General features: G+C 49.4%; 1 protein-coding gene across 1 annotated transcript in view; it reads left to right on the plus strand.

Annotated features, from left to right (window-relative positions):
* Window positions 1-9185: 9185 nt before the first annotated feature.
* Window positions 9186-27736, plus strand: part of PCDH17 (protocadherin 17) — a 144350-nt gene continuing 125799 nt past the window's right edge. Inside the window, exons 1-2 of the mRNA XM_044448269.1 lie at window positions 9186-11424; window positions 11467-11774. Coding sequence (XP_044304204.1) covers window positions 9186-11424; window positions 11467-11774 — 2547 coding nt within the window. The remainder of the gene's footprint in view (window positions 11425-11466; window positions 11775-27736) is intronic.

Consider the following 27736-nt stretch of genomic DNA (forward strand, 5'->3'; position numbering starts at 1 on the left):
ATCATCACATGGAAGCTGCTCTTCCATGCTTTGAGTGCTTGATGGACAAGCACAGCATTGGAAGGAGTCACGAAGTGCGAGGATGCACACTGGAGGCTGTATGGGAAACCCTCCAGCAGCTATCGCAGGTTTTGGCAGTTGCGCCAGAGTGTGCTTCTAAATGTATACCTGCAATCTGTCTGAAATTTTCCCAGGGAGAGATCCCAATAAATGCATCACGAGCAAGGGGAGCTTTGTGGGGACTGAAACTGGAAAACTATGGAAAGAGTTTTCTGCATCTCCAATTTCCACAGTGACAACTGCTTATAATGACTGTGATGTGATTAAAAGTCCCCAAAGAGCAGATGGAGCAATTCTTCCGCGAAGGTTGAGCTGCTGCAGGAAGTATCTTAATGCCACGAAGAAGAAATGGAGAGGGACACGAGGTGAACAGTATTTGTACCACGAACACCACAACAGAAGGCTGGATTGGTGCAGAGATTCCTTTGGCAGAATGTGTAGAAATGGGGTACCCCAAGGAGGTGGGCATGCCAAATTCCCTGAGGCACGGTTGCTTTTACGCTCAGAGGAACGGGGCAGCTCCACACGCACCTTGGAAGGGAGGGTGCAGTGGGACTGCTTCCATCCTACAGCCACCCTGCAAACGGATCTTGGGGGTTTCTCATCCCTCAGCAGAAATCCGAGTTAGAATGATCCCGTCACACTCACATCACTTCCTCTTTGATTGAAATAATGCAGTTAAACTTCCATACATATTATGAAAGGACACTTTCTTTTCTATCCTGATACTGTGGGAATTACATGCTTTTCCCAAGAATTATGATATCAGTTTCATGTTGACCCATTTCTATTTTCTTATAGCAAAAGGGACAGGGGAGTAGGGAAACAGGCTCACAATTTAAACCACAGCGCTTGTGGTTCTCCAAGATTTGAAAGGAGAAAAAAAGAGGGGAAAGAAAAATTCACAGTACTAGACAATAGCGGACTTAACACGGCACTTGCATGGTCTCCATCATGCATGGTTTTTTCTCTGGTTGCACCTGACAGATGGCCAAGTAGTTTCTATCTTAGTGTGGTTTTCGCTCTCCTCACTCAGTCCTCCCATGGTGGGGACATATCCCGTTACCACCACTTCTGAAACTCAATCCATGCTGGACTCTGTGGTCGCTGCATGCCAGGACTACGGAAACAATTTTGCCGGGTTTGGAAGACTAGAGAAACCATGGCAAGGCATGGAAACATCGAATGGACTTTTGTTAATCATGGTTACTAAACGCGAAACATACCCTGGTGAAATACTAAACAGGGTTCTTTTAACACAACAGACCATGCTGCAGAAGAAAACACCATGGATTGTTGGGTCCTGCAAACCCACACAATCTTGCTGTCTTATACATATAAACACCCACAATAAGAATACTCCAAATAAAGTCTACTTAGAGCACAATTCAATTCATGTTTAGACAGAAGAATTCCTACGATTCCTGGGATTTCCCCATGTCAACGTTGTAGGATTTTTATCATGCATTCATGAGAAACTTGTGAAGCCTTCAGATCCCCCAGTCTGCTATTGTCAGTCTGGATGGACACATTGCTACATGCATTCCCATCATCCTGGGAAAGCTGCTTTCCATCTGCCTTTGCCCATTACATTTGCACCAAAGATTTGGGGCCTACCTCATAATACTGGGATTCACATTCACCTAATTTGCTTCTGGCAGTAGCCTTGAGCACATTTGCTAGAATGAGAGCCACTGATAGCAGAGGGCTTTACTCTTGAGTAGACAGTCATAAGCTTCCACTGCGATTTGCAGTAGATTGAAGCTGTTAAAGTATGTTTCCCTACAACATGCAGTTGGCAGTTGGACATATTTAGAACCGCAAGGTGTGTTCACTAGCTGAGCTGGCTTTTAAAATCGTAGAAGACAAATCCATGGAGAAAAGATCTATCAGCTGCTATCAGCCATAATAACTAAGGAAAGGCATCGTGCCGCAGTTTGGTGATGAAAAGCTTTGGGCAGCCTTTGTGCCTGTGTCCACCTTTACAAAGAGAATGCTGTGCTAAGGTGGACCTGGTGCCAACCAGGATGGCTTTTTCATCCATGTCTGCATCCCACCATCAGGAGATGCTGGGGTTATGGTGCAAAGGTTAACATTTACATGTGGCCCTGCAAATGTTGCAGAGCCAGGGACGTTACTCTCAAATTTGAATGAATGAATGAATGAATGAATGAATGAATGAAGATAGATAAATAGATATAGATATAGATGATATAGATAGATAGATAGATAGATATAGATGAGATAGATCGATAGATAGATAGATAGGTGTGTGTGAATGGCTTAACTCATTGGGGAGGCAGGCTGTAACATCTAGAATCTTGAACATCTAGAATACATTTTACCTGAGCACCCAAAAGGGCACTCAGATCAATAAAAACCAAGGAGTCCCAACTGAAAGGTGTAGCAGAAGAGGAAATAGGAAGGGGAGGGAAGAGGAAAGAAAGAGCATCAAGTACTTAATTCTTAAAGTTGCCTATCTTATACTGATTGGCTATGTAAGCAGTTTAGGCAGCCAGGTGGAATGACTGCTGGGTGAGATTTTCTGGAAAACCCAAAGACAGAGCTGATGGAATACCTATCTGCCCCACTGCTTTGCCCATATTGAGAAGGATTCCTAAATGAGGTTTTCCACCTGGAACCTCCATTTGATCACTTCGAGTCTCATCCAGGCACCTGGGCCTAATGTGGACTGAAGCCTGGTCCCAGGATCACATCATCCCCAGCTGAATCCTGATGCAAGCAGGCATGTCAGGGCGCTTCTGGGTCGGGACGGTGTTCAGCTCTGAGCTACAATCACTGGAAGAGAATCCAAGGACAGCCGGTGCCGCACAGAAGTTAGCATTCTGGACTGGGACCCAGACCCCACTGTGATCCGGGTTCGAGTCCCCACTCACCGGGCAACTTTGGGCCAGCCACTCTAAGCCAAACCTACCGCACAGGGCTGTTGCGAAGCTAAAATCAAAAGGTGGGGGATGATGTAATCCAACTTGAGTCCCCTGAAAGGAGAAAAGGGCCAGGTATAAATATAATAATCACACATGTATCTCATACTGGTGCCATTTCTTATAAGAATTTCTGTTAAGCTACACTTCTGCTGTGAAGATTTGGGGTTTGCTCCTATTGAACAGAAAGCGCCTCAAACTAAGACTGCGTTCGTGCCTTGGGGATGTGTGTGTTTTAATGCGCATCTCCGCTGTTTCCTTGCCACGCTATATCAGCCCTTTTCCAAACACCCACGAGGCTAGAGTCGGTACAGGGGACCATTCCTCCTCGTGTTGCTTCCAAACATGCCCCAAACGCCGTAGTGCCAACTCTGTACACTAGAGGGAGTCATAACCTAATTGCGCTCTCTCTCTCTCTCTCTCTCTCTCTCTCTCTGAGAGAATATTTATTTTCCCCCTTCATAGAGCAGCTAATACTTGGTGGAAATTTGCAAGCGATCTGTCAACTCAAAGAGTGACAGGGGCTCACAGGTTTTTGAGGATTTCTTTGCTAGACATTGCAGGATTGTCTGGGGCAGAGGGACACGAGCTGCAAGGGAGTGGAAGAATTTCCCAATGCAAAGCCCGGGTGCTGATCTGAAACTGGAGTCCGCTGTCGCACGGAGCCTGCTCTTCCCACCAGTTGGCCCTGTTCGGTTCCAGTGATCTCCAAGCCGCAGTTAATGCGTGCGCACCAGACACAACACACTTCTCTCTCCCTGTCCGCGTATCGCTTCCCCCCTCTCCCTCTGTTTCTCTTTTGCCAAGCATTGGCGTGATCTTGGTGAGCGGCGGAGCCGTTCTGCATGTCTGGGAATCACCCGCCATCGCCCCCTTCAAAGCTGCAAAGTGCCGAGATGGGAGACGGCTTGGGGGGGGGGGGTGAGCAGAGGCGCAGCCAGGGACTGGGATGCGAACCCTCCAGATTTCTCTTTTGCAGCTCAGTGATATTAATGAAAATCCCCTCTCCGCAAAGGCGGGAGGTTATCCCGAAAGAGATCTCGCCCCTGGCCACCCACCCCTGCCTTTCCCAGCCAAGCCGGGAGTCTTTCGATAATTTTGGTAATTGCCCTCACGATCTGATTCTCTCTCTGCTTTCCTTATCCTAAATGATTCATGTGAGTCACTTACACGGCAGTCATTCACAATTTATAAATGGCAGCGTGGCTTTAGTATTTATGAATCGAGATCAGTGCTTTTTACGCACTCAAACGCTCACCTTTACCTGGTTCAAATGCATCCTGCGGGGGCTGGCTTTAGCAAGGAGCACGATCCCCTCCTTGCAAGCCTGGAGCTGAAGACTCAGCCAGGGGGCCAAGAGGAGCTTTGGGCGGGTCCGCAAGGATCGGGGAGAACTGGATGAGCGAGAGGAAGAAGGAGCAACTGCAGGCGCCGCGGGAAAGACGCAAGCTCTGAAGCTGCACACAGCCAGAGTGGCTTTAGGGTCAGGCTGCATCTCTCCCCTCTCCTGCGGACGGAAGCCTGGGTTGCTGCAGGGTGATGTACCCAGGTATTCTTCAGTGTCCCAGAAATGAGATGAGGCGTTCTCTTTTTGTAGGAAAAAAACCCAAACGGAAACCCGCGCCAACCCTACATTTTGATCCTGAGGGAATAGGGCGTGATGTTATAAATCACTACCCCCCCCGCCCCCGCTTGGGTCTCGCGTTGCTGATGTTGGTTAGGAACTAAAGGGCCACATTGTTACTTCTAGACGTATCCAGGGCAGGCTGTACCTCTGGGAAAAGGCAAATTCGGGGACATTGCAGGGTGGAGCAATGCTATTTTTGCTGTTGTTGTATTATTGAAAAGCTTCCTGTTTCCTCCCAGCCCACCCCCTTGGGCCAAGGAATGGTGTCTCAGCGAGAAAGGAAGGGAGAGAGGTGAGCATCCAGGCTAGATGGCCAAGCAGCACCTTGGCTCAGCTTGGTGCTAGAATAAGGGTCTCCTGCCCATGTGCAGAGTGCTTTTCCTTTACAATTATCCTTCGCCTGTTTTGAACTATCAGGGGACATGTCCAGTGATGCAAACAGGATTCAGGAACAAGGAACACGGTTATTACTCTTCCCCTGAATCCACCGCCCATTTTCTTCACTTGTGAGGACCCCGGATGCTTACGCAGTTCCATGTCATCCATGCAGCAACCCTGCGGAGCAGGAAGGGCTGAGAGTTTGTGACTGGTCCAAAGTCACCCAGTGAGCTTTCGGGTCAAGCGAGGACCAGAGTCCCAGACCCAGGGGACTCCAACTCTTGAACCACACCGGGGCTCGTTAGACCCTGGCGAATGATCCATGGATTGCTCGGGCACTCCGGTTGCGCCTACTGACCAGAGGAAGCCCTGGCTCTCAAGCCCTCGCCAGCCGAGCTTTCCTCCGGCTCCCAAACCAGGAGGACCAGAAACTTGAGCGTGCGCTTGCAAGAGCCCACGAGAGCTGGGAACGGCGTACGCGTGGAGGCAGGCGGGCGGGCGGGCGGGCGAGCGCACGCGCGTCTTCTGGAGACAGGCGACGTCATGGTGACTTGTTTCATGGGAGCTACCTGAAAGCAGCGTTGCATGCCGTAAACTTCTGACAGGCTGCAGGGAAGCCTGCGGCCCTCCGCCAAGGTGTACAAGGCTGGGGGGAAGTTAAGGGCAGGTGGGTAATTGCGCATCTATTCCCCGGGGCCCGAGAAGCTCCCAGAAGTCCCTGCTTTGGGAGTGCCTCGCCTCGTCACGCAGCCTGGATCGGGGCCCGGGTCCTCAGCTCCCTGGCAGCCCAAGGCGCTCGCGCCTGCAGGACGTTCATGCGCAACCCCGGGGGGCGCGGAACACCCACCGCACCTTGCGGATAGCGCCGCTCACCGTGCGCCCTCCGCACTCGCGCCCCGGGAAAGCGGGGACGGGCACGCCAGATTCCCCAGCTGGGGGCCAGCCCCGCTGCGCTCAACGGGGCTTCCGTGGAAGGAAGCACGCGAGGCTCCCACTCAGGCGAGGCGAGGCAAGGCGAGGCGGCGCAAGATCGGCTCTCCCAAAGCGCGCAAAGCCGGCGCCACCTCGTCGGCTGTTCCGCGGCCAGCAGCAGCCCCCATTGGCGAGAGGGGGCGCCTTGGGAGCCCGCGGCGGGGGATCCACCGGCGCGGGGGCGCAGCTCGGCCCGCCCGCCACGGCGCTCGCCTGGCTGCGTCGATCTCATCAATGACACCGGGGCCTCGGGGAGTCCGGCCCCGCCCCGGCAGCCCGGCGCCCCCTTCTCATTGGAGGCAGGCCCGGGGGGGCAGGCCCCTTTCCCCCGGCCGCGATTGGCTGGCGCGCAGTCAGTATCAATGTTTAAGCGGCGGCGTGGGGGACTCCAGTCAGTCGGCGAGGGGCAGCGAGCGAGCGAGAGCGAGCGAGCGAGAGGGGGAGCGGGCCGCCGCGCCAGCCCTGGCAGCTGCAGAGGGAGGGCGAGGCGCTGCCGCCCTCGCCAACTGTTGCGGCTCCCCCGCGCTCTCGGCCGGCGCCCGCGGCGCTCCACCGGGGGATACCGCCTGCGCCGCGCGCCGCCGCTCCGTTGGGAAGCCCTGAGCGCCCGCGGGAACGAGGGCGAGGATCGTGGCCTTGAGAGAAATAAATAAAAAAAAGGGGACCGCCGAGAGATGTAGGATGCGCTCCTGGCGCGCGGAGCTCCGGACTTGGCTTTTTTAATGTTTTAAGAGAACGGCCGGGCAGCTGCCTTAGACGTGCCTCCGAGGCAGGGCCGAAACTTCCCCGACCGGCGCCGCGCGCGCGCCCCCCCCCCCCCCCCCCCGCGGCATCCCTCCTCCCCTCGCTCTGACCGCCGGCGGCTTCCCGTGTAGCGCTCAGGAGAGGGACCACCGATCGACTCCGGTCAAGCCGCTTCTGGGCGTTCCGGCGGGATCGTCGGAAAGGGGCGCAGTGAAAGTGACTCGGGGGCGAGCCTTCCCCGGCTCCGACTCCGCCTCCCTCCCCGTGCGGATTAAAAAATAAATAAAGAGCAGCGCTTTTCTCCACCGCTCGAGGCGTCTGATGTTCTAAAGACGCGTTTTCCGCTCTGCCCCCCCGCTCCGTGCCAGCTACGTGCGCGCGCGCCTCGGGAGCCGGGAAGCTGCAGCCCTCGCCCGCCGCGGGAGCGACACGAGGCGCGGGGGACGGCTGGCGTCGGCGTGTCCTCGCTCGCTCCGCTCTCTCCGATTCGCTTGGCGCACCTGCGATTTTGGCTGCGGCTCCCTTGGAGGATGGCCGAGGTCGAGGCGCGTTCCTGAGAACCTGAAAGCCAGCCGAGCCTCCACAGTGAAGGAGAAGGCGCGCGCTCGCGCGGGCGCGTGTGGCTTTGGATTTCGAGCCTCCAACAAGTGGCAATAAATCGTGCCTCCCCCCCCCCCCCCCCCCCAGATACCTCCCCTCCGAAAAAAGAAATAAAAAAAAATCCCGTCTTGCAGACCCGCCGCGTATCAGGGCGCACTAACCTGCCGCAGCCGCATTATTTGTCTGGCGCTTTGCAGAGCCTAAACCGAGTCCGTGCTCGCCGTAAGCGCAGCCAGCCCCGGCCGGATTGGGAGAGGCTGCAGCCCGGGCTGGGCGCGACTCGCGGCGAGGAGGACCAAAGTGGCCTTTGCGGCGGGAAGGCCCCGAGGAGGGGACGGCGAGCGGCTGGTCCGCTTCTAGGGAGCGCCAGGGTGCGTGCGCGGAGGCGAGCGAGCGGCGATGCCTCCCGCCCGCCCGCCCCACCTCTCCCCCCGCCCGCCCGCCCTTTTTAATCTATGCGCCCAGCCATGAGTCGCCTGTTGATTTTCTCTTGACGGGCAAGACGGAGAGGCAGCGAGAGGAGGAGGAGGAGGAGGAGGGCGGGCGAGCGGGAGGAAAGCCAGCAAACTGAAATTAAACTGCATCGAGCAAAAAGTGCAAAGCTCCTCCAGACACGCGCCGAGGCAGCCGCGGGAGGCGGCGATGTGGCCGTGGCGGCGGCGGCGGCGCCAGAAGCAGCAGAGGCGGAGGCGGCGGCGGCTCCCACTCCCCGGCGCAGCACGCCCAGCGCGCTTCTGACGGGCTGGCGGCTCTTCATCCGCCCCCTCCCTCGCTTTCTCCAAAGACCCTCGGCACCCCCGGCAGAGGAGGAGAAGGAGGAGGCTCGGCTTCGGAGGACGCTCCGCGATCGCCCCCCCGCCTTAATTCTGCTCCAGAAGAACCAGGAAGGAAATCCGGTGTGCAGGAACTACAAATCCAAGGGGAGTTCGCTATTTTAAATTTTGGACACGGCCGCGTTCCTCCTCTCCGACTCTTATTTTGGGCACCGTAGGAAGCGGCAGAGCGCGCCTCCGTCTCGGCGAGAGCAGCAGGCAGGGCGATTGCGCGATGGCAGGCGGAGAGATGCGGCGCTCCGCAGCCGCCGGGCAGGCGAGATTGTATCTCTAAATGCAGCAAAAGGCTTGCCGGAGAAGGAGTCCCCGCGAGCCGGCGGAGCGAGCAGACCGCGCTTTCCACAGCCCCCCCGCCCAGCCCCCCGGTTGCAGCCGCCAAGACTTGACCGAGTGACTCCGGGGCCCTCGCCCCGCCGCGCCCGGGCCGCCCCAGCACGCCCGAGCCGGCTGCAAGTCGCTTTGGATCGGGACGCCGCTTGCCTGCAAGCGCACACGTACAAACTCTTTCTCGGTGCCCCTTTCTCTGGGCGGAATTCATCGCCGCCCTCGCGCCCGCGCGCGCGCGCCCGCTGCCCGCGCGCGCGCCCGTGCCTGCGTGCGAGAGGTTTGGAATCCCTGTATTTGCGGATATTTCTGGTTCTGGTCCCCTCCAGAAAGCGCTGGCGTGGCGCTCGCTCAGCCCTCCTCCTCCTCCGCGAAGTTGCACAGAGCGAGAAGGGAGCCGCCGCCGCAGGAGAGGACGAGGAGGCGGAAGGGAAGGGCGCGGGGGCGCGGAGAAGCGCCTCGGACTGGCCGCCGGCGCCCGGGGCGCCCCTCTTCCCCGCGCCGGCCCCCTCCATGGTGGCGCCCGGGCTCTGCAGAGCTTTCCGAGCAACAGGTCTTGAAACTTGAGGAGGCTCGGCGAAGACGGCGCGGAGGGCCGGGCAGGGCGCGTGTGGACGGCGCCGGGGCCGAAGGCGGCGGAGGCAGGCGGGCAGGACTGCGGGCAGGCGGCCGCGCCGGGCGGGCTTGGCGCCGTCCACTGGGATGTACCTTTCCGCCTGGTGCTTCGTGCTGTGCTGGGCGCCTGCCCTGACGCTGAAGAACCTGAACTACTCGGTGCCCGAGGAGCAGGGCGCCGGCACGGTGATCGGCAACATCGGCCGCGATGCCCGGCTGCAGCCCGGGCTGCCGTCGGTGGAGCGCCCCCGTGGCGGCGCCAAGTCCACCTTCCGCGTCCTGGAGAACTCGGCGCCGCACCTGCTAGACGTGGACGCCGACAGCGGCTTGCTCTACACCAAGCAGCGCCTGGACCGCGAAGCGCTGTGTCGCCGCAGCGCCAAGTGCCAGCTCTCGCTGGAGGTCTTCGCCAATGACCAGGAGATCTGCATGATCAAGGTGGAGATCCAGGACTTGAACGACAACGCGCCCGCCTTCCCGGCCGACCAGGTGGACCTGGACATCTCCGAGAACGCCGCGCCCGGCACGCGCTTCCCGCTGGCCAGCGCGCACGACCCGGACGCTGGCGAGAACGGGCTGCGCACCTACCTGCTCACGCGCGACGACTACGGCCTCTTCGCGCTCGACGTGAAGGCGCGCGGCGACGGCACCAAGTTCCCCGAGCTGGTGGTGCAGAAGCCGCTGGACCGCGAGGAGCAGAGCCACCACGCGCTGGTGCTGACGGCGCTGGACGGCGGCGACCCGCCGCGCTCGGGCACGGTGCAGCTGAACGTGCGCCTCATTGACTCCAACGACAACAGCCCCGTCTTCGAGGCCGCCTCCTACGTGGTGGAGCTGCTGGAGAATGCGCCCCTGGGCACGACGGTCATCGACCTCAACGCCACCGACGCCGACGAGGGCACCAACGGGGAGGTGCTCTACTCCTTCAGCGGCTACACGCCCGAGCGGGTGCGTGAGCTCTTCAGCATCGACCCACAGACGGGCCTGATCCGGGTGAAGGGCAACCTGGACTACGAGGAGGGCGCGCTCATTGAGATCGACGTCCAGGCCCGTGACCTGGGGCCCAACCCCATCCCCGCCCACTGCAAGGTCACAGTGCGCCTGGTGGACCAGAACGACAACGCGCCCTCCATTGGCTTTGTCTCCGTGCGCCAGGGGGCCCTGAGCGAGGCTGCCCCTCCGGGCACCGTCATTGCCCTGGTGCGGGTGACCGACAGGGACTCGGGCAAGAACGGGCAGCTGCAGTGCCGGGTGCAGGGGGACAGCAGCGGCGGGGATGGAGCGGTGCCCTTCACCCTGGAGGAGAACTACGACAACCTGTACACGGTCGTGACAGACCGGCCCCTGGACAGGGAGGTGCAGGACGAGTACAATGTCACCATCCTGGCCAGAGACGGGGGCGTGCCCCCACGCAACTCCACCAAGTCCTTCACGGTGAAGGTCCTGGATGAGAACGACAACCCGCCCCGCTTCAGCAAGAGCCTCTACGTGCTCCAGGTGCCCGAGAACAACATCCCAGGCGAGTACCTGGGCTCTGTGCTGGCCAAGGACCCTGACCTGGGCCAGAACGGCACGGTGTCCTACTCCATTCTGCCTGGCCACGTGGGCGATGTCTCCATCTACACCTACGTCTCTGTCAACCCCACCAACGGGGCCATCTATGCCCTGCGCAGCTTCAATTACGAACAGACCAAGCACTTTGAGTTCCACGTGCTGGCCAAGGACTCTGGCTCCCCGCACCGGGAGAGTAACGCCACCGTCCGCGTCACCGTGCTCGACGTCAACGACAATGCCCCCCTCATCGTGCTGCCAGCCCTGATCAACGACACGGCCGAGCTCCAGGTGCCCCGCAACGCTGGCGTGGGCTACCCCGTGGGCACTGTCCGTGCCTTGGATAGCGATTTTGGGGAGAGTGGGCGCCTCACCTACGAGATCGTGGAGGGCAATGAGGAGCACCTCTTTGAGATGGACCCTACGAGTGGTGAGATCCGCACCTTGCATCCCTACTGGGAGGAGCTGAGCCCCGTGGCCGAGCTGGTGGTGAAGGTCAGCGACCACGGGAAGCCCAGCCTGTCGGCCGTGGCCAAGCTGATCGTCCGCTCCTCGGCTGGGCCCCTGCCGGAAGCAGGCGAGCCCCAGGTGAATGGCGAGCAGCACCGGCGGCCGCACTGGGACCTGTCCCTCCCCCTGATTGTCACCCTGAGCACTGTCTCCATCATCCTGCTGGCCGCCATGATCACCATCGCCGTGAAGTGCAAGCGCGAGAACAAGGAGATCCGCACCTACAACTGCCGCATCGCTGAGTACAGCCACCCCCAGCTGGGGGGTGGGGGCGGCGGCGGAGGTGGGGGTGGGGGCGGCGGCGGAGGGGGCAAGGGCAAGAAGAAGAAGATCAGCAAGAACGACATCATGCTGGTGCCCAGCGAAGGGGAGGACAGCCGGGGACCCCTCAACGTCATGAACGTGGTGAGCAGCCCTTCCTTGGCCACCTCGCCCATGTATTTTGACTACCAGACGCGCCTGCCCCTTAGCTCCCCCCGGTCCGAGGTGATGTACCTGAAACCTGCCTCCAACAACCTGACTGTGCCGCAGGGACATGTGGGATGCCACACCAGCTTCACAGGCCAAGGGACTAACGTCACCGAGGCTCCCCCGAGCCGGATGTCCATTATACAGGTAGGATGCTTTTAGAAACCCCTGGGACTCTCTGGCTGCTACGTTGCGTTGTGGGTCTGCAGCGGATCCTGCTTTGCAGCGATCCTTCCAGGCACCCTTAAGGCTGAGTCGGTTCAGGGGTCCGGTCCACCTGGTGTAGGCCTGGGTTTTGTGCCAGTGGGCAAATTAGGAGTAGCTCAATTAAACCATGTACACGAAGTAGCGTCACAGCACTGTGAAGCTGGTGCACAGTTGATAAGGTGTACAGCAAATGTTTATTGGCCTTTTGGGGACTGGAAATGGGTGTCTTCTTCTGCAGTTTTCGCTGTAATGTTCCTTGGGGGCACATGGGCGGGGAAGGGGCAAAGGAAGTCCAGCACTTGCACCTAAGTGAGATGGTAGATACTCCTGGTCATCTTAATGAAACAATATATGGGGTTTTAATGGTTTTAACTGAGGATATCTGCAGGTGTAGTGTATGTTGATCTCCACTGGTGTTTGTCAAAATGGGATCTTATTTGCAAAATGTATGCTTTTAAATTTTAGAAAGCCCTATTCAAATGTATAAATAGACATACACATACAAATCCTTCTGGAGCAATGCCCCCTTGAGACTGCACTGATCGTGCCAGAATGGCTAACAAAATGAAACTCCCCCCGCGCTTAGATTTGTTAGATTATGGTATGGCCACAGTCCAACCAAACACTTCAAAGATGTAAGCAAGTGCGTAAGCCTTTCATTGAAGCCAGTGGGATTTCAGTGTGCTTAACAGAGACTGGGTTGAATTCAGTTCTTTTCTCATTTCTTTTAGGGGATTCAGTAAATGCATCAATAAAAGAGAACGCATATTGTGTTTTCAGTTAGCCAAGCCATCTTTCTGGTTGGCCTGAAAAATTATTATTATTTTTTGTTTCTTTTTTTTAAGTAGGCATTTGAGAGCAGCTGATCAAGTGAGGACTTGCATGTGTCAAGTCATCTCAGACATAAGGATTTCAGCAGGGTCTGTTCAGCTAGGCAGATGTGACTTGCCCGTCTTACAGCGTCCACGTGGGGAAGAATCTGGAGATGCACATGGATGTGGCAACTAGTGCCTTTCCAGGGTTTCAAAACAATTTCAAAAATCATGCTGCAAATAATCTGCGGGCCGCATTGTGCCTTGACCGCAACCGACGGCTGAAATCGGGAGAATGGTCTTCACTTATCCAAACCAGCCACTTCTAAATCCTGTAGTGGCAATCTGAGTAGATACCTGGCATTCTCATTGAGATGAATTTTAATCATTTTAATCATGCTGCATTTTAACAGAGCTTTTACTTGCAAATGAAGGTGGAATTCTGCCTTTTTAGCTAGATTGGCTTTTAGTCTTTTTCAAGTAAATCGATTATTTTATTTTGTGGGGAAAGTACTTGGTTTGGAATAAAACTGAAGTTACCTCTCAGGGCCTGGGCATTTTCAAACAGAGCATTTAGTCTTTACAGTGCTTCTCTAGACTAAATGGGCTCTAGATGCTTGCTTTCCGGGCTAATCTACATCCCATAACAAAAGTCAGTGGACTGGTTCCCCAAAATCAGCAGGGGGTTTAAAGGTGGGGCTGTTGAGGACTGGTCCTCACTTCATGTATACTGGTCACCTTCTGGGCTCGCTCAGGTCAGAGGTGGGATTTTGTAATTTGGACAGCTCCTCTTCATTTAAAACAAGCTTTCTGTATGCTGCAGAACAATCACTGTGTACCTTATTAAACCAGCACGTACATCAGGGGAAAGGTTGAGCATACAGCTCATTTTGAGCATTAAAACACCCCTTCCAAACAGACATCCAGTCTACAGCATTGGGTTTGCGTTGCTCTTTAATGACAAGAACTTGATTGACATGGCTTGGTTTTGTCTTTGTAAATAGTAGGTGTGTATTAATGACCATCTCAAAATCTAATCCAATACAAGGTATGGATAATGGCTGTGAAGCATATTAGCATTGTCATATGCTTTGTTCCGTGCTGTCTTTAATACGTTGTATTGAGACAGAGGGGAATAATTTCACACAGACTCATTTTATGTTCAAAGTGTAATGGGGGGAAGTGGGTCCTGAGGCTCTGAAAGGACATTTATGGTGGATTTGAGGTTTTCTTTCCTGTTGGTCCCACCTGCATCACAGTTATGGCTCGCTTTCTCATTGTCACTGCAGTCCTGTTGACTTATTTCTTAGCACACCTGTATGGGCAAAGGTCCATGTCCCAACTTTCTGCCCTGCTCTAAAAACTTTTTGTCACTCTGTTGTGCTCCTAAGAAGCCAAAGCTTGACTCTGAAGATTGGAATAGTTCTCACACCAATGATGGGGCTGAATATCTTCTTGCCTTTCAGCTTCATAGGTGAATAGCTGCTGACCTATGGGGAAAGGTAACATGGGGCAGGGGGAAAGAGGGTCATTGGAAATAAGGCCAGTCTCTCTCCCACCTTTGCACCCACCAAAAGAGAGCTGGTGAATTACCAGCCCATCTTCTTTGGCCTTCCAGCCACACTCAACTTACTTGTCCTTGTGGTGGGAATTTGATCTGATCTGATCTAACTGATGTGTAATTATCCCCCGAAAGACAGAATCTTGCATAGGTTGCAGGCAGTGAAACGATTTGGCAAGCCTTAGGCCCAAAATTGCCATTATTGACCCAGCAGAATTGCGAGTTTTAATAACTGGACGCTCCCATGAGCGTCTCTGTGCACCATTCCTCAGCCCGCTGCTGCGCTGTGCTATGGAGGCCGTTTCATTTTAGGGGGATTGTGAGTGTGTGTTGCTGCCAATTAGGGGGCTGAGCAATTCTCAAAATCTGAAATTGATTTTAACAAAAAGTGACACTTGGAGAAAGAATATTAGGTTAGGGCAGAACTGAAGATAATTTGATTTATAATTCATGCATTTAAAATGGATATTTTTTCCAGTGACACTTGTTTAAGTCATGTCTTTCTTAAAATGTAAAACGGAGTAGTCAGAATATAAAATCATGCCCCCAAACTACCCCATCTCAAATCTTTTTTATTCATTGTAATAGTTACTTAAATATAGAGAATTATATTTTGCTAAAACAATGTAATCTCTATCTAGAGCAAATAATATATGTATTGATGGTACTGAATCATTAAAGAATTTAATATAGTATAAAATACCAGCTGGTAACATGATTTGTTTTCTTCTTGAGAAGCTTTGCATGAGATCAACTATTCTTCACCCTGAGATTTATGGAAAGCCAAAACAGGAATGCCCCGCTTAAAAAGGTGTTCCATGGCTTCTGTTAAATTCTTAAAATATTACTCAAGGGGAAGAAGGAGCTCTTGAGGAACAATGACACCTAGTGGATGTGCAAAACTCACAACATGCAGGTGATATTGGAGTGGGAGGAATCGATCAAGGGTTAAATGCTCTCCTGGAAAAATTGGGGTCCACACGCTTGTAAATAATTGTGGTTAGCATCCTTTGTTTTAGTGAAAAAAGTTATCCCAAGAAAGGGGATAGATGGCTAGTTGGTGGAGGCTACTTGGCATGAGAGTCACTGGGGCAAGTGGAAGCCAGAGAGCTTTGGCTGATGGGTGGGATAGGAAATAAATAAACACCTCCTTCAGGTCCACACAACTTGTAATGAAAACCTGCGGCCCTTAGGCTAGAAGGGACTTCAGAGCTGGAAAGCGCCTTGGGGTTATTCCAGCCAGCCTCTGCCCGGTACAGGAATTTTGCTCCTAAACAGCCTCAACAGAGAAGGTCACCACCCTTTTTTCCAATGGAAGGAGATGGGCAAGAATGCAGCTTTTCTTTGCTTTGCTCCTGGAAAAGCTGTGATGGGGGAGTTTTCACCTGTTGAATATCTCCCTGCCATGCAGCTTACTTGAGGTACAGAAGCACCACTGTTTAAAGTGTTGCTGGCATCCACAGCTAAAGTGTCGATCAAAATACTTTCTAATAGTTTATCTGACCATATCATTTCAATGGGTCACTAAACATCAGTATGCCCTTTGATGTAGAAAGAATAAAACCTTTCTCTTTCGGGGGTTCAAACTCCAGTTCTGTTTTGTTTTAGTCCATCAGGTACAAGAGCAATCTGCACATGCACCAGAATCATGTAGTCTAGCTTTTCATGGTCTTGGACATTTCATACTTGAGTTTTGAGAACATGCTATTTGAATGCTCTGCTGGGAATGTTGGGTGAACTCTTCTTGCATAGGTTGGGTTTCTATATGTTAAGGACTTTTCTTTTTCTTTTCCCCATTGTCGAGCATCCAAGAGTGCTACATTAAGTACTTATGGAACACTCTTGGATGCGATACAATGGGGAAGAGAAACGTCCCCTGATGTATATAAATAATTAGATCATATGAAGTGTTATCAGTTCATCTGATGCTGACATTATGGGCTGAAGTGGCACCATGCCACCGAAAGCAATCCAAATGTTAGAGCACTTCAATTCAAATCTAATTTCTACGGGGGTTAAAGAATGAACCCCCCCTCCCCATGCATACACAACCGGGTTCTTTAAATCTCCATTCTTTACAGTCCTGACCCTCTGTAAAGTTCTCCCCTGAAAACCTCTCTAACATGTCCGCATTCCCCCGTATTTACAAAATATAGTGCATCTTCATAGTAATAAGAGTTGGAGTTCAATCTTACTACAATTTAAGCCCTACAGTTTAAGCCCTGCAGTTCTCAGGATATGCTGAGACTTTTAAGGCTTTTTCTGCCTGAATATGCATTGGATTGCACCAATAATATATTAAAGGTAATAAAACTTAAATGAAGCTCAATGTGGAAAGTGCCTGGTACGCGTAGAGCGTTCTGATCCCTTCTCTTCACTGTTGGGATGACCTCCCACAAAATATCAAAGCTAGTGAGCATGTCCTAGGCTTGCTGGCTTGTGAGACTTCCTCTGGATAAGTAATTTACTAACATTCTATGCAGGAATGATCCGTGGTAGCCATTTCACACATTCAGGTGAGAGGGACAGGAGGCATAGGAGAAGTACTTTGACTCCCCCTTACTTCAGATGTGTAATTTTCTCTGGGTACAATTGCTTTGGACTTAGGAGGCTGTTGAGACAGACTTGTTCTTACGTAGGGTGGAAAGTAGATGCAACTGCTGGTAAGATCCTGTAGACTATTGCTTCAGTGTACTTCTTGCATCCTCAAGTGATTAGCTCAGAAACTAATTTTGTAGCCTGCAACAGGTGGCTGGCATAAACAGTAGACTGATACCCTAATCCTGTGCATGTTTACTCAGAAGTAAATTCCGCTAATTTCAGTGGGATATACTCCCCTGAGGCTAAATTGGTTTGTGGCTCTGGTAATTTGCATCCATTTAAAAATGGCTTTATTTTGTATTCTGCACAACAAGCTGGGTTTTTCTCTATTTCTGGCTGAGTTTGGGTATGTCTAAACTGTAGCATTGCATGCAGAATCCTTGGGTGTATGCAGGCCAAGCTTCTCTTCATTGTGGCTGCAAAAAGATTCGTTCTAAACACCATTTTCAACAAGTGGTCATTTCTTTTCTTTTTTTTTTTTCTAATGTAATGAAGTTTTATTAATATATGGATTTGCTTGCACTTCTTCCTAATTTACACATTTTTTGAATAAGTTTTATTCTTAATATATACATAACAAAAAAAAAAAACCCAAAACCAAAAAAAACCTAAATAGCATCAATCATCAATAACATCAGAGCTACTGGGTCAGCCCCCCACATTTTTTCTTTTCATGTTAAACTATAAATATATTTAAGTCTATGCGTAGTCCTGTTTCTGCAGCCAATGATAAAAAGAGTCCCAAGTTTGATAGAAGTCTGTATCTTCTTTCTCCTTCAGAGACAAACTAGTGGTCATTTCTTATGTCTGAACCCAAAACTGTGATTAGCAAAAACAAAAATAATTGATCATGGTTTGAAGTTAGCTTTTCCCCCCTAAATGATGATTAGAACTAACCTTGGTTTATCTGGGTTTGAACATAACAACAAACTGGAGTTAACTGAAAGGGAAAGCAAGAACTTGTCTTCTCCACAGCTTTGCTGGAGGACAAGATTATGGAACTTCAGGAGTCTAAGGTGTGGTCCTAACATAATCCTTAAGTTTAATTTAGATACTTTCTAAACATTCTCCGTCTGTGTATAAAGGTACAAACCAAAGTTCTTGAATTTAAGCCTCTGTTTCTGAAGATAGCAGGTCCCTATAGCATTTTTAGCTTACTGGCTAACGAATTAGCCATTCATTTCATTCCTGTATCATACAAGACTCAGCATCATGATGGGACAATATCATTGAATCAGTGATGCCAACATTGTCCTGGACATCCTCCTCTGTAGGAGAAGGAGAAGTGAAGCCCACTTGTGATGAAAATCCAGTGTTTGCTGTGACCAAGGAACTCCAAAAACAAGGAAGGCAGGATCGGCCAGTTTTGGTGGGGGTCAGATTTATCTTAGTAGATCACATGCTCTGAATATCTCATCTAGATGTTAAAGCTTGTGGCTGCTTCTGTGAGTTCAGGTGAGTCATCTCCTGCCTGCCCAACCGGGGATGACTTGGCATGCCCATTCATATCACCCTTACAACATAAGGGTGTAATTCCACATCTGCAACAAAAGCAAGAATTTTATTAAGGCTGAGGCCAGGAAGACATGCCTGGAGGACAATATTTGGCTTAGTTCACTGGCCGTGCCTGTTCCCGGTTTAGCAAGGCCACGTTCTTGGCATAAAATACCATGCCGCCTCGTCGCTTTTCCCACTTGTCCAGCCTCAATGTCTGGCAATAGCCAAATACTGTATGTACATACATGAAACTGCACAAGCATGGAAAATGCATTACTTGGAAGTTCCCTTCCTTCTTTGGGACTAGTGGGTGGAGCAGGAGGATCAAAAGACTGCTTTGAGTTGCAGAAATAAAGCCAGTGATGCTTTTCCCACTGCTTGGTCCCCTTGCAAGGGAAAACATCACTTCCTTATTGCCACAGGTCAGGCTGTTCTTAAAGGCATGGAAGCAGAAAAGATTTTTAGAGGAGAAATTTGTGGAAGACCCATTAATTAATTAATTAATTGGATTTATATCCTGGCCCATTAGCCAGAAAGGCTAAGTTCATTTAACATGTTAAACATGTTAAACTAAGTTTATCACGCCTCTCTTATTAAGCACATATGAAAGGTATGTTTTAAAGTACTGAAACTTTTTAGGTTAGAAAATATACTCTTAATGGAGGCATGGCAGAAAGTTTGAGAAATATATACGTGGAGCCGAGGGAGATCTATCTGGTCTTCCATGTAATGCAGGAACTCAGCAAATGATTGGCACTTGATTCAGGACACAGGGAGGGAATGGCTTGTTTGGGGGACATGTTGTGTGGCACATGGACCCGTGTCTTTGAGCAACTGGAAATGGGCAGGCAGTCCAGTAGGAGTAGCTGAGAACTGCTCTTGCCACCCAAGGCCATCATCTTCTATCCAAAGTAATGATCTTACTCCCCCTAATGGAACTTGTACACAAAGCATATAGTTATCTTCTGTCACACCACAAGATGAAGTGATGGCCACTCTTTAGAAAATGTTTTGAGAGTCCGGTGAAATGGAATTGCCCGCAGCCTTCTGAACTTGGAAGATTATGGGCATCTAGGCAGAACAGGAGGACTGGGGAAGTGCTTGTCCCCTCGCCGCATTTCCCACCCTGCATCCAGCTAGGTAGCTGAGATTGGACACCTGTCTGAGATGCTTTGGACGGGAAAGAAGGAAGCTGGAGCCAGTATCCTGGTGGAGTCTTTCTCCTCCCTTGCTCCTCAGATGCTCTCTTCAGTCATTCTCCAAGTTCACTCTCAGGTCCCCAGAGGTCAGTTGATGTGGATGAGGGGTTCTCAGGATGGATCCACAGCTTTTCTGATTACAGATGTCCCTAAGGCTCTCCAGGTGTTGTTTAAAGGCCATGGGATGAGAGGAATTGGTGAAGGATTGGATGAGCAAAGGCAATTGCATAGAATAGAACAGGGGTCTAATAAGCTCAGTGAGTACAACCTCTGTTCCTCTATATGTGGTCACCTATCCAGCTTCAGGCCTGTGTCTTTCCAACTTGGCAAAAGTGACAGGGCATGCTAGCTCAATGGGCAGCTATGCAGACTTCAGAGGTAGGGCATGGCTAAGTATTGGCTAATGGTGACAAACAACGGGAAAGCCATACTGTGTTTCCAGAAAGCCTGGTTTGGAAACAGAATGCTGGCTTACACGGGCCTGAGTCCAATCTAGCGGAAGAGTCCTTAACTTCTTATAAATGACCTTGTTACTTGAGTAAGGCAAAAAGAATTGATTATGTTTCTTTCAAATGCAAGCACATTTGTGTGTAAAAGCCAGAGAGAGAGAGAGAGAGAGAGAGAGAGAGAGAGAGAGAGAGAGAGAGAGAGAGAGAGAGGTGTTGATAACTGCAGCAATTTCATGCTAACAGAAAACAGGCTTGTTGGCGTGTTTTCTTTTCTTTTCTTTTTTTTAAACAACTTCTGGCAAACAAGCCACACTTTCTTTTACTCCACGTTTCTGAAAGAGATGAAAGAGTTGATGGATAAAGGGAAAGCAGCAGATACAGGTTCTTTAAAGTGACACGACAATGGCATTGAAAGCTATTTACATATGCAAGTCGTGCTGATGATCATAGAGAATATTTACGATTGCACTTGTGATGCGGTGAGGAGAGATTTGTAAATATAGTGGGAGTAGAGACAGAATAAGAGAACTGTGGCTACAGCTTTTTATTGAACAGCGGCGACAAAAAAGCCCATTTTGCAAGAAACTCTCAAGCTGAGAATCGCCATGGTTTGCTGTGGCAGGCAGTCCTGTAACATTTTAAGATAAAGTACAGATCGTTTCCAATACTTCCAGGTACCCGATGTTTACGATGTGCTGACAGATTACTGTCAAATCCCAATGCAACCTCATCACCAGGTGTCCGTAGTAGCTTCTGAGAAGAGAAGAGACTTCAGGGGGAAGAAAAACTCCATAAGCTGTGTTCATGCTGTTCGGATGCGTACTATTGTTCCACTGCTTGCTTTGAGAAACTTCAGTGTGTCTGCTGGGAGGACACTACAGTAGGAAAAGAGAAGAGACATTTTAAGACATTGTTTTGTCATCCCACACTGAAAGATCCAGTATAAATGCCTGCTTTTCATTTTTTGCCCAGGTGGCAATTCCCTGTTAGTTGCGGGGTATTGATGGCACTCACTAACTGGGTTCAAACAACAGGATACTTCATGCTCAAGCAATGAGTATGGACTGTTGTTGAACCATGGGTTATCATGTAGTTTGAATCTAGCACTGCTAAGAAACCATGGCTTGTTAACCACGAACAAGCCATGAAGGGAACTTAAGGTTTGTTGTTGAGTTGTTCATCATGACTGGTTGTTATATCAGCTGGGTCTAGTCAACTCAATAGCCCACACTTCAGTGACAAGTCACAGTTCAACAATCACCCATACCCAGCTTCCAACTCAACCCCTAAGTGTGGGTTGTGTTGTGTGTACCTAGTCATCAATGGATCAAGTGTCCTGGTTCTTAATCCTGTGCTTTAAAAATCAAGGAAAACAATGAAATTGCGTCGTCAGGACACACATTGACTTAAAAGTAAGTCCTACAGAGCTCATTGTAACTTACACTTTACCAAGTATGCCTGTGAGGATTTTACTCATACTGTGGGGTAGTCTAACCAATTAGAATAAGGTAGTTGGGTGTAATTAATGTGAAATGTGTAGTCTGCATGGAAATAAAGATGTGTAAAATGTTGCATGAGCAGAAAACCTTCCCCACTGGATAGTTGTATAAAGAACATTTCCAAATGACCTTTTAGATATTTGTAAGTAGAAGTCCACTGAATACATCTCTGCGGTTTTATTGCCTATTTCTCAGTGTGCATAATAATGTTCAGCACAGGTATTCTACTTTGAGGAATTTTGCTTAACAGTAGTCCTTACAACAACAGTGTAAAGAGGGCAAGGGTTAGGACTACATTTTTCAATTGTGCATTTTGTGATTCACCTGAAAGACAGCGGCCAGGTCCCAGCAATGCTCTGAGGAGCAAATTGTATCTATTTTCCTCTTTTGTTAATAAGAAATGAATGAAAGCTTCCACACTTGTAGGTCTATATTTTGTCTAAACTTGAGGAACAGAAGTATATTCTACAGGTTCAGCTGGGAAACCAGGATATGAAATCACAGTTTGATCCTACTTGGTTTAAACTAACTTGGTTAGAGCAAACCACAGTTTCCTGAATTTGATAGTCATGTGGATCTGTGGCCTGTTCTTCAAGTGAAAGTGGAATATTTCATTCCTTCAAGGTGTGGAAGAAGACAAGAGGAGACAGGGAATACATGAACGTAAAGTTCATCAAAGCACATTACCACTCACCTAAGCTGTGGTATACACGGTTGTCTGAATGAGGCCAAGGGCTTCACTCAGGCCACTCAGTGAGTTTATGATGAAGAGAAGCAAGATTTGAATTAGGGATTTTCTGGTTTACAGCAAAAGCCCATAGCCTCTGCTTGACATTGCTGAGACATCACAAATGGAAAGGACACGTTAGCAGAGTTTCGTTTTGTTTTTTTTTACGAGGATCTGGAAAAGAGGTACAGCAGGCTCAGTACAAATATTAGCATTGTATTGCATTGTCTTCCTTTTGCAAAGAACTCAAGGCAGCTTACAAGGTTCTCCTCCAATCTCTTTTATTCTTACAACAGCCCTGAGGTAGGTTAGTCTGAGAATACGTGACTGGCCCAAAGTCACCCAGCGGCTCCTGAAGGCTGTCTTTCGCCTGGAAAGTGGGGCAGATGACAGAAATCTGTCCTCCTAGTTTTGCTTCCCCAAAACTAGGTACCAGGCATGCAGCAGCCAACATATCTTGAATGCCTCCTCCACTCCTCTTACCTGTTCCCTCCACTTACCTCTTGGGACTAGAACCCAGATCGCCTCTAACCACTGTATCATTGTGATGATGTCACTCCCCGGGGCTCAGAAAACTCCTCCCTGCAGCATCCGTTGTGCATGCTGCCACCAAGAATGCTTTACAAACTGAGGGAAGGGTCAAAAGAAATTTGTCAAAGATTGCTTGTTCGTACACTGGGGGAGAGTTCTTGGTGGTGCTTGGGGGTGGTGGTGGTTACAAATTTGCTTATATGTATTAAACCTGGTTCTTGCTGCTCTTACAATTGTGGCACTATTCAGTGACCAATTGAGTGGGAAACCCAAATCTGTGATTCTGACTGCGGGTCCTATTTTTAAACAGAGTTGCTAATGTAGTTTCCAGCATCCCTTCTGTGCACTTTATTCTATTTGGGTCTGCAAATAAAACCCAAAAGATGAGATACTTAGCAGTGAAACAGCTGAGAGTCGTTTAGGGTGTTCAAAGCAGGACATTAAAGATAATTCTAGTAATCCCTACTGCTACCCTGTGAAACAAGCCATTGTTTTGCCCTTTTATGGGGGTAAGGGGAGGTCTGAGGCCAATTAACAGTGGACACCTAGTGAGAGCATGGAAAAGGCACAGTTTAAACCTGGGAACTTGCAAATGGCTCATGTCTTAATCATTGATCATCTCTTAGCTGAATAACTGACAATAAAAGACTTTTGGTGACCATGGATGGGTACCTAATTTTTCATCTGCCAGCATTCTTTCATGTTCATGATGGTCAGACCAGTGGTAATGGGAACTGGAGGCACAACAGTGTTATTACAAACATTTAGCAAGCTTGGTCTCATCAAGGGATTCTGCTTGCCTGCATCTCATTTCCATTCTTATTTTCTTGGTCCAGGGAGCTTCGTAGCGTAACATGCCAGCCGTGACCTTTTGCACTGCTTTTCTCATCTGTGTTGACATGAACTTGTTGAATCTCCACTGGGTTTCCAAGGCTTTACTGCTTGCATATGCAGTCATTATCTAGACAGCTTCTTGAAGTCCTATGCAGCTTTTTCTCACATGCAAACTTGGTTGCGTGTGGGGGCAAATCAATGATGTATTCATCTGTTCTACCAGTTGGAGGCAAATGAAGCAACGAGGGAAAGAAATTGAAGGGTAACTGCTCCACTGCAGTAATGTGAGGTATCCTAAATTGTGACTTGAACCAGGAGACATCTGACTTTCCTCCTGTCCAGTCGCTCTGGTTAGGCAGGCCTGGGCAGAGGTCTGGTTTGCAAGAGATGCTTTTCTTTTTAACTATAATTTGTTGTCTAGCAACGAATCCAGGTTATTTATTTGCTAATAATACAGGAACAGTGCGCCTCTCAACCAGGCTTAGATCCTTTCACACAACCATTTTCTCCCCTAGCATTCTTTTCCAGCAATCTAATTTGGGGTGAGCTTTCTAGCTGTTGCTCTTCTTAGACAATAAGGGTCTATGGAACCTTTGCAGATTTGCAGCAGATCACCCAGACAGGTCTATGGTCTTTCCCGCCCCCTGTTGAAAAGGTGGTAACCTCCCAAAACCAGAGGTTGGAGCAGCTGTAGGCAGCCTTCTGGTTTCCCAAGTATGAGCAATGTGACAATTCCTGGGATAACTCTGCCCTGCAGATGGTAGGTGGAGCCAGGCCCCAAAGTGGGGGCATCTTACCCCCCCACACACACACCTGGGAAAGAGATGGCTTGCTCTTGTTGAAGGTCTGAGTTTTCCCTACAGAAAGCTCTTGAGATCTTGGGAGTCCCAAGACCTTGAGATCCCTTGAGATCTGACAGGGAGTACCATGTAGCTGTTGAGCCACAAGTAGCCAACCTCAGTGGAAGAAGCTCTCCTATATGTAATCAGACTATTTGTGCAAGTAGTTCAGTGCTCTCTGGATGGATTGGCAGCAGCCCTCTGGGATCCCAGTCATATCCTCTTCCTAATCTTGTTTAAACAGATTTAGAAGTTCTTCCAGTTTATTTTGCATGCAAGGTGTGTTATCAATGTCTTCTCCATGCATTCTCCTAAGCACAGGTTTTCCAAGTCTTGAAGTACCTCTTTTCTTTTCTGCTTGCCTATGTCTGTGACTTGCCCCTATCTGCACCTACTAGCCCAGGTGGCCACATGCTCCCTTGTGGTCAAGAAGGGAATCTGTCCTATCAGTTCCCCTTGTCCCATCACTGCATGTCTTAAACCTGATCCTGCACTACCTGATCTGAAAAGGGAACACTGCCAATCCAAACCTTGCTCAAATTGAAAGTCAAGTCCCCGAAAAAATCCAATTTTTAGGTAAGTAGGTTCTTTGTTTAGGTTATTATTCAAATGAAGAGAATTGACATATTTTAATAGTAACAATAAAATGTTGCACAAATGCTTATGCTTTTTTGTCTGTAAAATACTGTCTGGTGTGTGTGTGTGTGTGTGTGTGTGTGTGTGTAAAATAACACTAGCTCTGGGGTCTCAGTGTATTTTTCAGTGGGCACAATCCAGTTGAATTCTTACCTCCGAAAAACACGTATCTCTGTAACTTGTTCTTTCCAACCCTCCTCTCCCAAGAAAACACCATTGTGTTGATAAGATGTCTGTCTGAAGCCTTTAGGAAATGTAACGATTGCATTTTTAAACATTCTCTGCTACAACCGTGAGGGTTAGAAACCTTGGGAAAGTGAAAGCTCTGCTGTTTTTCACAATGGATTTCTTAGGCCTCAAGTTTAGGCCTCAAGAAATCCTACAGGATTTTAGTTTTTGTTTCCTGTAATTGGTACCTGCTCTTGTGGACTTTCGCTTTGTCTACCATTTCTCCCAACATACTGCTTTTTGCAAAAAGGAAAGGAACTCATTTATGCAGCTTAAATAGATGCTCATGCTTTTGCATTGATTTGTATTGTTGCACTGAAATTTTGGTCGCTCTGTTTCCTTGGCTAAACTCAGCAGTGGGTTGCTCAGGTGGAATGTCCCTGAAAGAATTGGGCTGTAGAGCAAATTTCAACAGGTCATCTTTTGTCACTGCGACATGATGAGGCAGAACTTTTCACAATTCCTTCTTCTGCATGGTATTAAAAGTACAAGAGTTCTCGCATGATTTCCTTTTCCCCTCTTGTATCTGATCATCCTATATACGAAAATGATCTACAGAGCACACCAAAATCAGGTCTCTGTCTTGTCCATTTCTGGAAGCCCTTGGAAGGGGCTTTAAACAACATGACTCCCACTCATCTTTATGCATTGTAGCAAATTACGACGATTCAGTAAGCAAACAGATGGCACATTCACATAAATTGCAATAAATCTTTTCCTACTAACTGTTTTATTAAATACTTACTACCATGATGTAGAAGATACCAGATTCAAAATTAGGTCTGTATAAAGCTTGTCCTTTTAATGTATGTCACACCCCCTTCCAATGCAAGACAAATAGGCCCCATCTTTTTTAGAGATCTTAAGCTTTTAGGAACTGTTATGACAAGTTGCAATATTGAAATGTATTCAGATTTAGCCTAATGAACATTTGAGCAAATTTGCAATATTACAGAGCATCCACTAAATAAAGAGCAGTTGTGAATTGAACATCATTCCATTGTGTTTCCTTTCATCAGTAGTTTAATCTACAACATGCCCATCATTCTTGGGAACATGTCTGTGGAGGCGAGGTTGTGCATTGTAGAAGAGACACTTAGCGAGGTGAGAGGCGTGATGGGAGACAAAGTTGCCTGCCCATTCCATTGCACAAACTTTTTAAAAAGGCATTCCTAGCATTGGTTACTTTCTTTGCAAGGAACCAGCCGTGCAGAGCTGACATCACTTTCCCTCTCCCATGATACTTGCTCTTTAAGGTGTTGTTTGCAGTAATTGAAAAGATTAAAGGACAGTGTTACATCTTTGTAACCATTGCAGACCAGGTTCGCACATAATGCAAACCCATGACCTATGTTGTTGCATGCTGGGTTGTTACGATATGTGACTGGGGACACCTTAAGAAGCCATGATTTGTTAAACACAAATGATCCGGAAAGAGAACCTATAGTTGTTGTTGGTTGGTGACTTCTGGATTGTTTAAACCATCATTTGTCATTTTAGCGCAGGTTGTTTGTGGGTTGTTCGTGGGCAAGAGTGGTTGAAGCAGACAAACAAAATGTGATAATACTGCAGAGACATTTAGGATGGAGTTGGTGAAGAAGAAGGCAAACCAGGGATTGAGAAAGCAAACCATGGTTTGTACTAAGGTAATGTGGCAATTCCTGGGACCAGCTTTGGCTATAGAATAGTACAGTGAAATGAGTAATAATAGCCCTGGGTAGGGCAAGAAACCATGGGTTAAATAAAACATGGGTCAGCCTCATGTATGAACTGGGCAACCTATTTAGCATTTGCTTATAAAGTTTATCATCCTAGAATGAAGTTGAATTCTTTTACCATAAAATACTTGCAGGCAAGGTATGACCATAGTGAGGGCTCCAGTACCAGATTTTACTGGAATGGATCCATTTAGGGTCCATCCAGATTTATTTTTCTTCTGCTGCAAGAAATCATAATCTTTGTGTGCTCCCCTTACTCAGTGTTTTAGTATGTGGGACACCATTCAGAGAGCTTTAGTGGTCAGACAGTATTAAGTGGCGCACATACACCTGTTCTCCTGTACGCTGTAAATTCCCATCTGCCAATGGCACCCATTGCTTAAGAAATGGGGAATAGCATTTCTGGAGGAAAGAAAAATGAGTAAAATACCTGTTACTGCCATGGTGCAGGTGGATGACACTCACATAAGGTGATCCTGTGCACCTGTCCAGATGCAGAAATGAGCTCATACTATGCTTCCTCTGGGAAGCGCTAACTTGTGTTGTGGAATTGCTGAGTCCCACTCCACAACAGAATTGGTGGGAACTGCCACCTGAGCAATGGAAATTGAAGGGCAAAAGAAGATCGGTGGGCTCATACGTGCCCTGTAGGGTATTTCTTGTTTGTGCCATCAAGTTGTCTCTGACTTACGGTGACCCTATGAATGAACACCCTCCAAAACATCCTGTCCTTGACTTCCCCATTCACCTCTTCTAAGTTCAAGGCTGTGG

The sequence above is a fragment of the Varanus komodoensis genome, unplaced genomic scaffold (assembly GCF_004798865.1).
Source record: "Varanus komodoensis strain SLA01 unplaced genomic scaffold, ASM479886v1 scaffold54, whole genome shotgun sequence".
Lineage (NCBI taxonomy): Eukaryota > Metazoa > Chordata > Lepidosauria > Squamata > Varanidae > Varanus > Varanus komodoensis.